The sequence below is a fragment of the Microcaecilia unicolor genome, chromosome 12 (genome assembly GCF_901765095.1).
Source record: "Microcaecilia unicolor chromosome 12, aMicUni1.1, whole genome shotgun sequence".
Taxonomy (NCBI): domain Eukaryota; kingdom Metazoa; phylum Chordata; class Amphibia; order Gymnophiona; family Siphonopidae; genus Microcaecilia; species Microcaecilia unicolor.
In genome coordinates this window covers 29,177,374-29,191,469 of record NC_044042.1, presented here as the reverse complement: position 1 = coordinate 29,191,469, position 14,096 = coordinate 29,177,374, and the positions used below count along the sequence as shown (strand labels likewise).

General features: G+C 44.4%; 1 protein-coding gene across 5 annotated transcripts in view; it reads right to left on the bottom strand.

Annotated features, from left to right (window-relative positions):
• LEMD2 (LEM domain containing 2) overlaps positions 1–13,185 on the bottom strand; it is a 31,911-nt gene extending 18,726 nt beyond the window's left edge. The window contains exons 1-5 of one of the 5 annotated variants that reach the window (XM_030221737.1): positions 12,388–13,185; positions 11,866–12,348; positions 9,635–9,675; positions 8,343–8,418; positions 1,069–1,145 (exon numbers count right to left, since the gene is read on the bottom strand). In XM_030221737.1, coding sequence (XP_030077597.1) covers positions 1,069–1,145; positions 8,343–8,418; positions 9,635–9,675; positions 11,866–12,348; positions 12,388–13,165 — 1,455 coding nt within the window. In that variant the 5' untranslated portion in view covers positions 13,166–13,185. Of the gene's footprint in view, positions 1–1,068; positions 1,146–8,342; positions 8,419–9,634; positions 9,676–11,865 lie in introns of all 5 variants that reach the window. The other 4 variants (XM_030221739.1, XM_030221741.1, XM_030221738.1 and 1 more) reach the window with 4 other exon arrangements.
• Between the last annotated feature and the right edge of the window lie 911 nt (positions 13,186–14,096).

Genomic DNA, 14,096 nt, shown 5'->3' with positions numbered 1-14,096 from the left:
ATACATCCTAGAAGAGAAACTCGGAAACACTATCATCGCTGCTTCTTAACTGAACTGGCCGGCAAAGCAGCTATTTTATGAAATCTTTTCTGTCAGAGCTCAGGTGGGCAGTAAACTACTGGAGCTTCTGGAAAATGTTAAAACCCCACAAGTTAATCATAAGGTTTTAAGGAATAAATGACAAAATTTTAAGTTTAAATTTTTCATGCCTATGCCATAAGTTGTTTAAATCAATTTATTATCTTGCTGTTATATTGTGTGTTTCAAATAACACTGACTGTTATCCGCCTGTGTGGGAGGTATTCAATCTACAATCAAAGTATGTGTCCAGCATAAAAAGGAGGATACTGCAGTCTCCCATGAAGGTTGAGCATCTGTGCCAGAGCCCCTCCCCACATTACTGAAAAAGCAGGTTCTGGTACATCCAAAGACGCAACAAAACGTTAAAACAGAAAGGCAGGTGGTCCTTTACAGATCAATGAATTTGTTGAGGCGTGAGCTTTCGAAAACCAGTTCACTTAGTCAGATGCATCTGGTTAGTACATAAAGTACCACCTGCTTCTGTCAATTTTGTTACATGAGAACAACATGGCTACCCCTTTCAAAATGTTAAAATTACTGACAGAGAAAGACAGCAGGGAAAGGATTTTCGCTATCACTGAACATCTATTTGTGTAATAGAATAGCCACAGTACTAAAGAGTTAGTATCCACTCTCTTTATGCTGGATATCATTGTATATACCTCGGAGGGATTGTGCACTACTTTTGGAGGATCTAAATTTAGCACACCAAAACTAACATAAGTGTTGCAAGTGGAGGACAGAGGAGCCAATCTAGTCTTTCAAATTATGTCGGCTATGGATCCTAAATTTTTTTTGAATATCAGGACAAGAATGTAGGTCTCTTAGGGGGAAGAAGAGATAGCAGATGATATGGACGTGCAGACTGGATTGGCTATATGGTCTTTACCTGCTGTCATTTTCTTGGTTTCTATTCTCCTGTTCCTTCAGATGAGGAGAAAGGATCCTCACCCATCTGTGAATATCAGGATGTCAGCTGTGACTTACCGCTATGTACTGCCTGGCTTCTGCCACAGGAATACATTTACTTTTCAACTGCTTGGGATTTCCACACTCAAAGTCACCTTTAAAAAATAAATAAAAGAACATGAAAATTTGGCCAGCATAAGATGCACAATGTCTTTCACTCATCTCTCACTCTCTCTTCTTTGTTGTGCCTCCTTCCTCTCTTTATCCCTTCATTGTCTTTCTCTCAGCCTCACAGCCCTTCCCACCCCCATGCCATGCCCCCTTATGGCCTCTCTTATAGCCTCCACTCTGCTCCCTCCCCCCTTCCAGCTCACCATACCACACTCTCCCAGCTTTACTCACATCATTTTGAGCCACACATACTGGGGGCATTTTTATAAAGTCACAATATGCAATGCATAGCTGCATGCTTAACAGATGTCCTCCGTGGACAACAGGATCCTAAAAAGTCACACAAGTGGTGACCTTTCTGCACACAGCCAAGCCGGGTCAGAAACCTCTAGAAAGGATTTTTGAGCCTGCATGGATGTGGCTGCTCTCCAACAAGACGGTAATTCTCTGCAGGTCACCTAAAGTTAAGGTGCTAGGCACAATGCTACAACAGCAATTACAAGTGCAAATATCATCATAGAATACTAAAGTAAGTACTCACTAATGTGTGTAAAATCAGGCACGAGCACTGTCACTAGCTCTATGGCAGGTGTAAATGCTAAAGAGTAACTGACAATATTCTAAAAGTAATGCGTACATGTTTCCCTCTCACAGTTACTGGCTGTTAATTGATTAATTAGGCACGAGTTTGCACCAACTTAAATATTTAACTACTATTATTCTATACCCAACACAGGCAAATCCATGCCCAAGGTAACTCTTCCTCTGTAAGATCCCCTAATGTGTCTGTCACACATAAACCTTATTCTACCACAATATCACCTTGTATTTGTTCATACTGGAATGCCAATACGGTACTATGCAAGCCACATTGAGCCTGCAAATAAGTGGGAAAATGTGGGATACAAATGTAATAAAATAAAATAAAATAAATAAATTTACACACAAGATTAGAGAGAGAGGGGACAAGTGACAGTTCCCTTCAGTCTACCTACAGCATACTTCAGCTTTGGACAGGAAGTAGATGGGTTATGTCCATGAAGCGCACCTGTTACAGGTATTCGACTATGTTTTCACCATGGACAAGCAAGATCATTACAGCCCAGTGGCATAGGTAAGACTGAATGGGCCCCAAGCAGGAAAAATTAAGATAAGCCCCCTATAACACCATCTTAGCCAAGATTTGGGGGGGGGGGGGGGGGGGGGGGGGGAGAAGAGAGTAGAGAAGGAGGAAATTCATTCAAAGCTCCAGTAAACCATGCAACAAGTAAACACATTCCAGACCTATAAACTTATAGTAATAGAAACTGAAATGCAAGATGATAAAAGGGAGAAATTAGGTCTTAACTGATAATTCTTTCCATTAGTCCTTCCTACTATTTCAGAACCTGTGGGATAGTAGTGTATCAACCAGAAGGTGAAGATAGAGAACTGAAAACTGAGCAAAGACATCTCTTGGCATCAGTTCAGCATCCCAGTATTAAGCAGCAGTAAAGAGAAATTCAGAATAAAACAAAACCACCTTAAAACAACTCGTTAACCTAACAATAACCAGACTTCAAGTGTGGACCTCATCTCTGGTCAACTTGTAAAGAACAAGAGATATGCAGGAAGCACCATTGAAGGTGAAAGATGTTATTTGACCCATTACTTTGCACCGACTAAACATCTCAGAAACCTTGGGCAGGCCTCTGAAATAATAGGAAGGACTAATGGAAAGAAAATGATCAGGCAAGACCTAATTTCTCCTTCCATTATGTAGCTTCCCACTATCCCAGAACCTGTGGTATGTTCAAAAGCAATCCCTAGAGTGGGTGAGATCCTGGTGCAGCCACCCCGAGGACCAAAGCCCCAAAACTGTCTTCCAAGTGTGTCACAATGCCCATCCTGTAGTGCTTGGCAAAGGTATGTGTCGATGGCTATGTCGCTGCCTTCCACATATCCAGAGACATTAAGGTAGTCTCTGCCCAGGTGTCACTGTATGCCTTGTAGAATGAGCCCGAAAGGCCCGAAGAGTCTGCTTCCCTGCAAGCAAATAAGCTGATATGTGCTTGGAAGCCATGAGGCCAAGTCTCTGCTTACCAATAAGAACAAGTCTGTCCGATTTCCAAAACTCATTCGTGACTTCCAGATATATAAATGAGAACTCTATGCATATTGAGAAGCTTCAAAGAAAAACACTCCCTTAGCCCTCTCTATGAAGGGACAGAAGCTTCAGACTAGTTTAGATGAAATGCTGATACTACAGGAAGGAACCATGCGTAGTGAGACCCCTGCCTCATAAAAGCAAAGAAAAGGATCTCGTCAAGAGAGCCTGAAGCTCTGAAACTACCTGCCAACACAACAGCCACCAAGAACAATGTCTTTAGCATAAGATCTTTCAAGGTAGCCTTCTGGAGTGGCTCAAAATGTGGTGTCTGAAGAGCCCGAAGGACTAAATTAAGGTTCTACTCTAGACATGGCATATGAAAGGGATGCCACAAGCGGGCCACTCCCCCATGATTCAAACGATATCCGGGTAAGCTGCAAGAGTAGTCTTCTGTAGTCGGCCCCTGAAACAGGCCAAAGCCGAAACCTGAACTTTTAGAGAACCCAACACCAATCTTTCCCGAAGACCTGCCTGGAGAAACGCTCGGATGTGCGCCATCTGAGCAGACAAAGGAGAAAGTCCATGCTCAGAATACCAACCCTTGAATGCCCTCCACACCCTCACATAAGCCATGGATGTAGAGCGTTTGTGAACCTGAAGCAAGGTAGCAATGACAGAACCAGATTAACTTTTTGTTTCAAACCAGTCCTTTCAAAGGTCAAGTCGTGAGACAAAAGGGGGCTCAGATTCTCCAGGAGCACTGGACCTTGCTTCAGTAGGCTGTTTACCTGCGGAAGATGGAAAGGACCATGTCCAGCAGTTGAATCAGATCTGCATACCACGGCCGTTCCGGGGCTACGTGAATTATTCAACCCTGGTGCACTGTGATCCTTTTTAACATGCGGCCTACCATAGGCCAAGGACACAAGACATACAGTAGATGCATCGATCCCCATCAAGCCTGGTTCTTTCCGACGGCTGAAGAACATGGGCACTTTGGCATTCCTTTTTGTCGTCACTAAGTTCAGAAGAAGAGAACCCTATTGGGCCACTATCAGCTGAAAACCCTGGAAGGATAGTTTCCATTCTCCTAGGTCCAAAGAGTGCCTGCAGAGAAAGTCCGCCTCTGCATTCAAGGACCCCACAATGTGAGCTGCCGACAAGCAGAGAAGATTTTTCTACACCCAACTCATGAGGGAGGCTGCCTCAACTGCAGCTGGACGACTACGGGTCCCGCCTTGCTTGTTGATATAAGCCACTGCATTGGCTGGAGAAAACAAGGACCAGGGAACCTGCCAGAAAGGGAGTGAAGTCACTTAAGGCGTTCTGAACTGCCTGGAGCTCCAAGCGATTTATCGACCACTTAGAATCCTGTTCTGTCCAGGAGTTCTGTGCCAGATGGAACTTGTAATGAGCTCCCCAAACCGATTTACTGGCGTCCGCTGTCTCAATCTCCCATTGTGCTATTGGAAACAGAGCTTTGACAGTCAAATTTCTGGATGACAACCACCACTACATACTCCGTCTGGCAACCTGTGTCCAAGGAAGATGAAGGTTGTACCTTCAGTGACACCAGAGACCAGCAGCTGAGAAGAGATTCATATAATGGCTCACATGAGCCCTTGCCCATGGCACCACTTCATTAACCCCAGAACCTGGATGTAGTCCTTGTGCCTGCCTTGACGGAGGAGAAGATGAATATGTTGAACCAGCTTTGACCTCCTTGCTATGTCAAATAGAACGCCCAGATACTACAACATACTCCAGAGGAGTTGGTCTGCTCTTCTTCAAACTGATCACCTAACCCAATGACTGCAGAAGACTGACAACTTTGGCTACTACCGCCATGCTGTCTGAATAAAATAACACAAATATTTGAGCCAGTAATTGAGATACAGGTGAACTCTGATTCCCTGGCGCCAAAGGCAGGCTACTATCACCACCACCAAAACCTTAGTAAACGTTCTTGAAGCCATGACGAGACCAAAGGGCAAAGTAATGGAGTGGAAGTGACGGCCAGCACCGAAAAACAAAGAAACCTCTGATGTGGTGGCCATATGGGTATATGCAAGTATGCCTCCTTGAGATCAAGAGTAGTGAGAAATTCTCCTGCTTGAACCGAAGCTATGACTGCTCTTTGTGTCTTCTATGCAAAAATGGAACACACGGAGAAAGGTTTAGACCTCTGAGATTTAAGACCAGACAAAAGGTGCCTTCCTTCTTTGGGACAACAAACTAGACAGACTATCCACCTTGTCCCTGTTTGGCATGGAGAACTCGAACAATGGTCTGGAGCACCAGAAACGAATCTACAGTAGATTGAACCTCAACTGTATTGGTTCCCTTTTGACAAGGAGACTGCAAGAAGAAAGTAGCGACTAGGCGGGAGAACTAACTTGAAACCTTCTGTAAAACTATCCAGAACCCAAACTCCTGAAGACATCCTCCCATCGGAGGATGAGAAGAGTGGACCGGTCTCGCATCACTGTACACTCTAGCTGATTGAGAAGAGGACTTCTTGTCCACATGAAAGGAAGATTGGCATGCCTGAAAGTGGGACTTCTGACCATATTGCTGACTACCAGGACGGTACCATCTGCTTTTTCAAAATTGGGAGCACCCTGAGACAACCAGAGGCTTTCATCTTATCCTCTAGCAACTGCTGTGGATTAGTTTCCCCCCAGTTCTTTCACCGAGTTACTGAGATCTTCTCCAATTAGCCACTTGTCACGTATAGTTAAACTATACTTTCAGGGCTTCCCAATGCCTCAACCAGAGTTGCCGATGTGCTGTGAAAGCCAAAGACATACTGCGGCTGCAACCCAGCTTCCAGCTGGGCATTATGGCACTCACCTTGTGTTGCCGACTGCTACCACCACTTCAGGCATGCTCTTGCCATGAGTTGCACACTGTCACTTGAAGGCCCAAAAAGGCCACTTCAAATGCTTGTTTCAGTGAGCCTTCTAATTTCCTATCCTGTAGATCTTTCAGGGCAATGCCCCCTTCCATCGGCAAGGTGGACTTAGTCACCGCCGTAACTAGGGAGCCCATCCTGGGAAGCTGCAATGTATCTTTCTCCTCTGGAACTAATAAGTTTAGAGGCAAGCCATGGCTCTTCCCACTCTCAGCCCCCCCCCCCCCCCCCCCATCCGGTGAGGCCCATTCTGCTGTAATTAGGTCCTGAACATCTGGATGCATTGGGAAGGCCCTAGGACTTTTAAAACCCCTCATGATCAATGAAGATGGAACGCCTGACGCTGAAGCAGAAGGCTCCTCAATGCAAAGCACTGCCAGTGCCTCAGAAATAAGAGTTCTGAGCTCCTCTTTATAAAACAACCTCAATACTTTCAGATCATCCCCTTCCTCAGGAGGGAGCCCTCCCTCCTCTAATTCTTACTCCGCTAATATGATTGCCATGATATTTAGAAGATTTATTCTTATGCACCTTGCCTGTTATCTATATTCTGATTGCCATGATATTTAGAAGATTTATTCTTATGCACCTTGCCTGTTATCTATATTCTGATTTTCTTATTCCATCAGTGTGATTATTGTTGTATTATATTGTAAGCCACATTGAGCCTGCAAACAGGTGGGAAAATGTGGGATATAAATGCAGCAAATAAATAAATAATGGCTCTTTCAACAATGGCTCCTCTGAATAGACCGAGGCCACATCAGATAAGGTGGGAGAAGCAGAGACAACCTCATCTGCCCACTCCTAGAGTTCCAAATGAGATCTCTTAGGAGCCAGGAGGCAGCAACTCTGTCCCTGCTTCAGTAAACAGGCCTAGCACAGAGCAATATAAACTCTAGAGAAAACAAAGATACCGATGAAGCTGAATGCTCTGTCGGACCCAGAGGCTGTAAAATAGCGGCTGTGCTCTGCGCATGATCAGACTGAGGCTGTTCCTCACTGCCAGTTGGCCCCTGACAAAGTGGCATCTATTCCTGTGTTCTGCTGTATCAAACTGAGTACCAGTCCTGTTGGACAGTCCAAAGAACCCAGTATATTCGGATGCTGCACCTTATCCAAAGATGTGCTGCTACCAACTGTTTTCTCCACACCCCATGGGATTCCCAGTTCGCATACACTGCAACGCACTGAGCCCGGCTGGTGGGTCCCACAGCGGAAATATTGCTTAAGTGCCTTCGTGGAGTTGCCATTCACCCCAACTGTAGTTTTCAAATCTTACTGTGATTTCCTATTGTATTCAGGCCTGGAATTTGGCTGCGCCACTCAAGAACATCTACTTGCTGTGCCAGTCTGTTTTGGATCACTGTCTGCTGAAGGTGAAATTTCTTCTCAGGCCTGAATCTCTGCCTGCCTGGAACAGGTTTCCCCCCACCGGATCTACCTGTATTTTACATCATCCATATTTCAACCTTCATAAGCCTCCCAGCCCCCACTGCAGAAAAGCATCCTTATAACAAAATACTACTACCACCATGCTTTACTATACAGATGGTGTTAAGAGTGATGTGCTGTATTTACACCATACATACTGCTTAGCTCCAAGACTGAAAGTTTCATTTTGGTGGTACTGTTTCCACTTTACAAGAATAGACCTGACATGGGTCCAACAGATATTCAAAATAATGAAATGTTCTTAAAGCCCTTCCCTGAATTTGTACCTTTAAATATCTTGTTTAGATTTTTACTTCAAATTCATGTCATGCAATAGAAAATTTGACTCTTCATCCAAGAATACTTGAATTAATTTAACTACTGTGATTGGTCATGGGTACGTTCTATTTATCTTGTTATGGGCACTTAAGACAGTTTCAGGAAATGGAGCTGCCCTGGGTTTGCTATCAGAAAAGTCATGGGTGTGTTCTATTTATCTTGTTATGGGAACTTAAGACAGTTTCTGGAAATGGAGCTGCCCTGCGTTTGCTATCAGAAAGGCCGTGAAGATTTATGCAATCAAGATGTTTTAGTTTCTTATTTTTGAATATTTCAATAGTTGTTCCTAGACCTTGAAAATGCAGAAATGTTGTGTATATTAGTAAAACAAACTCCTTACTTCAAATCATTCCGAATTGTATTTTAAACCGCTACTGTGGGGGAGAGGGGGGGAAAGCACCTCACCTGCCTCCTTTGCCAGGTAGTTGTATAATTCAAACAGCATTTCCATTAAGACTTTCTTCTGTTCAGCTTGACAGAACTGAAAAACATTTGAATAAAGAATATGTTTGAAAAGTTCACTTATCTGTTTGTGTAACCAATCATTTGGCCCTTCATGCTAGAATGAACCATGGGACCTATATATTTCAAAGAAATGTCTGATGCTAATAACAAAATTCAAAATTTGCAAAGCAAAATGTAGCCCCTTTCACATTAAGTTTCCAGATTCCTAAGAAATACATGAACAGATCTAAGAGGTATATAGATGTGTCACATAAGATACAAAGGTCACCTGAATCTGAGATAACGCCCTGCAGATCTTCCTCCCAGAGAGGCAGGCCACCTAAGATGGCCGCAGCTGCCTTGATGTCATTATTGCTTTAATTGATTTAATTTTAAGTTTCCAAGATGACTGACTCTTAGGCTGCTGGTGACATCATTTAGGGTATCTCCCACTCTCCCACCCACCCTACCTCTGCTCTTCTTGTACTGATTGCTTTGAGGGCAGTGTTCTCCAAATATTTTCATATGACCCCAACCCTACCTCCCCCCCAGTTGACTCCTAGTGTGAGTTGATGCTGAAGTTCCCACATTCCATCTAGCCCATGCAGTTATAATGTCCTGTTAACTTGATAATTATATCACATGTTATGGGGGAGGGGGAGGTTTGCAGACATGATTGCTGCCCTGAGGCTTTTCTAACACCATATGGGAACTGCTATTCTTGGACAAAGATCTTTCTACTGATTAGCTGAATTGGGTAAGGAAGTCCCATTTTACCCCCAACCACTACTTCTAGCTATCAGACTTGCAAGAGGTTTTGTCTATTTTTTTCCATCTTTACTTTAATCCAGTCTGACAACAGGTATTAGCAATTAGCACAATCAGGAGAGCACAGGATCAAAGCAGGACTGCTCAATTTGCCTGTCTTTATCCTGTCTCAACCATGTTTATGTTTCTTTAAAACTTGATATACTGCCTTTACACAATAATAGATCAAAATGGTTAACAATAAAATATCAACATAAAATCAAGAAAAGAATGCCATTTTCAATAAGATCACTCAAATACAAATTAGTAAGAACAACAACACACACACACACACACACACACAAATCAAATACTATCCAGCTTAAAACTAATAAAAAACACTTCTGATGGCTTCCTAGAATTTTTCAGTTAACACATCATCATCATATGGAACGATTACATGCAATTTGTGTTTGTGTATATACAAATTTAGAAGAGAAACTTACAGAGTCCTGTCTGCCAACGCAGCCAGCTGGCAACTGCTTTGCTGAAAGAAAGGAAAATATCAAAACTGACAACTCTCACAAACAAAAATCTTAGATTTCAATTTGTCAACAGTATGTTACATGGACTGTGTTCATTGCTGTACAGTACAAACCAGAGGTTCTAAACTTTACCCTTTTTGATGGTCACTATTTCATATTTATTATGGATATCCTGAAAGCTTAGGGGACTTAATGATATATGCAGACGAAACACTCCATTTATTAGGGATAGGCAGTCATTTAAAATGATTATCATTTTAATAAGAGTGCAGGTGTCTTAGGGCATACTCTTTCCTACGAAGGCGTTTTACTAAAGTGTTACATTTTGCAGTTATTGTGCCTTAATGCAAAAAAAAATAAAAAAATTAAAGTGTGGGAAGTGCAAATCTAACATGGCAACTACTGGGGGGGGGGGGGGGGGGGGGGGAGGGGAGGGCCAGCATACCCTTTGCAGTTCCTGTCTTAAAATGTCCATTAGCAATAGTAGAGCAGATGCACTTAGCACCTCCTTCAATCATTTTCACTGTCCATTTTTATTGTCGCAAACAAAATCATTGAGTGTGCACTCTTTTGAAAGACGCGCTTTTTGGAAAAAGGGCAAACAGGAATTTTCTGGCCTCCACTACTCAACACAAAAAGTACTTAACACATGAATTAGCAAGCAAACCCACCACAGCAGCAGTTGGGCAGGCTTGTGTAATAGCTACTAAAGAGTGCTAATTCACACATTAAGGGCCAGATTCTGTATATAGCATCTAAAATGTAGGTGAGTCGAAATAAAGTGCATACTATTCTATAAACCAGACGCAGTTCACAGAATAGCACATAGGTCTGGGGAACGCGTGTACATTTAGGCGTGCCCATTTACGCCACTGAAAACCTGGTGTCTGCGCCTAAATGTACACTCGTTTTCCTGAATTCTATAACGCGCGTAAATTTGACAGACGCCCCCGAAGAGCCTACACTCCTCCCATGGTTGCTCCCCCCCCTTTTCTGCTACACAGGTTGGAATTTTCACACACTTCTTTAAAGAAGTGTGTGTAAATTCCAATTATTGCCAGTTAGTGATAATTGGTTATTGGCCAAATATGACTAATTGGCTCATTACTCAATTAACATGTATAAATTGTGCACACAATTTAACACATGCAACTCACTGTGCCTTATATAGAATCTGGCCCTAAGTGCTTTATGCATGTCAGTAAAAGGACTCCTTTATTATGTAGTTCAAGAAGATTACCTACAAATCAGCACCAGGACTACGACAGACTAATAATTTTTGGTCAGGGATTTGATATACTACCTGTGGTACAACTAAACTGGTTTATTACATATAGTTACTATATACAGCTACTTTCCTTGTCCCTAGTGGGCACATAATCTAAGTTCTGTCTTACTAGACTGTTTTATACCATAAGAGTGTGCCAAGAGAACTATATGCCATGAGATTGTGTTTAAACTAAACAAGAACATTTGGCACTTCTGAATATGGAGTTTATTAATTGATCAAATGATAGATCTATTTACAATATAATTGATGCCTCAGAATATTGCTTACACTTAAAGCATAAAATGTTACCTCTCAGCTACAGAGGCCTATTTTCAAAAGCACTTCGTAAGTCTAAGTGCTTTGAAAATGAGCTATGTAGGCTCATAAAATACTGTTGACTGCAGCCACCTTGTCAATCAAACTCAAAGTCATTTGTAATACCCAGAAATAAAAGTTAACCAAAAAAATTATTTCATATTCTGAAAGGTAAAAACACATTTACTAATTATTGTGAGCCAATATTTATTTTTTCAGAACAAAACCATAACATGCCAACATTTGAATCTTCTCTCCCTTAAAATAGCCGTCTAATTTGGAGAGAGAAGAGGGTATCTTCTGTAGCTATCTCTCTACCAGTAGCTTTCTACCAAGCTTAGCAGGTGGAAGCTTTCAATTCTCCAATATGCAGCAAATTCCAAATGAATCGCTGCCTAGGAATATAGTTACTTAGTACGTTAAAGCTCAGAAAAGCCCTCCTAGTTAGTTTCCCAAACTATGGGTCGGGACCTTAAAAGGGGGCAGGCACAATCTAGACGGGCTCTCCATAGGTGCATGATTATTTTCCATCTCCAAGAGGTCACACAATTTTATTTAGCCATAATCACGGGGTCACTGCGGCCAGAAAACAGAAAAGGCAACTTACAGCTAGGTTCTGCCCAGCGGCTGCCAGCCAGCTTCATCCCCAGAATGCCGAGGAAGGCGACCAGCAGCAGCAGGGTAGCAAAATACAGGAACCTCGAGAGATAGATCTCCAGGCGATGGGGGGCCTCAGACCGAGGCTTTTCCGACGCTCCCCACCACTTCCGAAGCCAGCTGAGCACACTGCGTCCCGCTGTTCTCATCTCCTTCTTCTTCTCCTCTTCGGTACTGTACCAGCGCCTGTTGCTGGCCCATGCCCCTTCCCGCGAGCCTCCCAGGCTCACCCGCTGCCTAGGTTGATAAGTCTCTCCAGGCACCCACGATCTTCCCAGGGTGGCTGCTTTGCTCTGCCAGGGCCTCTCCTGCGATGCTCTTTCAGTTATCCACGATCTTTCGCTGGAGACTCCTTTATTAAGCCATGGCCTCTCCTCCGAGGCTGGATCACTCAGCCGTTGGGGCTCCCGGGAGACATTATCGCTCAACCACGATCTCCCCTTTGAAGCCTCTCCACTCAGGCTAGATCTGTTCGAGCTTCTTTCAGTAAACCACCCCACCGGGGAGACGCTTTTGGTCGGCCACGACCTCTCCTCAGAATCTGTATCCCTCAGCCTGGGTCTCTCCTCAGAAGTTTTCTCGTTCAGCCACGACCTCCCCTGCCAAGTTCCTTCGCTCAGCCTGGGGCTCTCCTTATGACTCAGCCACGACCTCCCCGGCGACGTTCCTTCATTCAGTCCGGGCCTCTCCTCGGAAACGGTACCGCTGAGCCACGACCTAGCCTGCGAAGTTCCTTGGCTGAGCCTGGGCCTCTCCTCATAAGTTCTCTGGCTCAGCCACGACGTCCCCTGCGAAGTTCCTTCATTCAGTCCAGGCCTCTCCTCAGCATCTCTATCGCTCAGCCACGACCTCCCGGACCCCGGCGAAGTTCCTTCGCTCAGCCTGGGCCTCTCCTCATAAGTTCTCTGGCTCAGCCACGACCTCCCCTGCGAAGTTCCTTCGCTCAGCCTGGGCCTCTCCTCATAAACTCCATCGCTCTGCCACGACCTCCCCGGCGACGTTCCTTCGCTCAGTCCGGGCCTCACCTCCGAATCTCTGTCGCTCAGCCAGGACTTCTTGTGTAGGCCTTGGTGGTCGGGCTGAGCCTGGCGCTGCAGGACTCCGCCGCTTGAGCCTTGCGACTGGGTTTCATTGCGTAGGCGCTGCAACTTGCTCCTGTAAAGCTTGCGGGTGCTGTCGGTGATCGGTCCCGGCTGAAAACCTAGAGCCCGAAGCTCCCGTCGCAGATCCTCGTCCGACAGCGCGTCCATAGCGCTTGTCCTCCGCTCACCCGGAAGTAATTCAGTTTTGGCGCCGCGCCCGCGGCCCCTCTGCGGTGACGTGACGGCCATATTGGCGAGGGCAGGCGTCTTGAAGCTGCCATTTTGGTAAGGTCGATGAACGGTGTCTCTGTTGACTTGACTGTCTCAGACTCGATCATTGTTGCTGCTAATACCTTATTACGCCTAGGCATGGTTTCACAGACACGTTAGAGACAGTCCCTGTTCCACAGAAATATGCATAATTTATTTACTTATCTTATCAAAATTATATTCCGCCTAAATTTCTAGGCAGACTACAAGTGCACATTCGTATTTAAAGAACACATACAATCTTTAAATTAAAAATGCAATACCAAGCTAGCCAGAGCCAGGAGGGGGAGTTTAGGTTAGTTTTGGATGAGCTGCTTTAAAATAGAGAGTTGCACGGGGACAGAAATCCAACCCGTCCCCACTGGAATCCAACCCGTCCCCACCGTCCCCATAGGAAATCTAACCCATCCCCGCTGGGAATCTAACCCGTCCCCGCCTGTCCCCACAGGGAATCGTACCCGTCCCCGCAAGAATTTAACCTGTCCTCACCCACAAGAATTTAATGGCACATTAAAAAAAAATTCCTGTCAGCTCTCTCAGTCTCTGGGTTTGAGCCGCGAAGGAACGGAAGCTGGAACACTCTGGTGCGCACATATAAGACTTCTCTGATTCACTGGCACTGTGTGCTAAGAGGTCACCACGCACCAGTAGGTCAGGTGACATCTGATGCTCATGCTTATGTCAGAGCTGAGGTCTGCGCATCAGTCTGGAAGCAGAGAGTATTAATAGTAATAGTAAATGACAGCAGATAAAAACCGGATCGGTCCATCCAGTCTGCCCAATAGTCACAATCATTATCAATTCATGATTAAATCAACAATGAATGTGA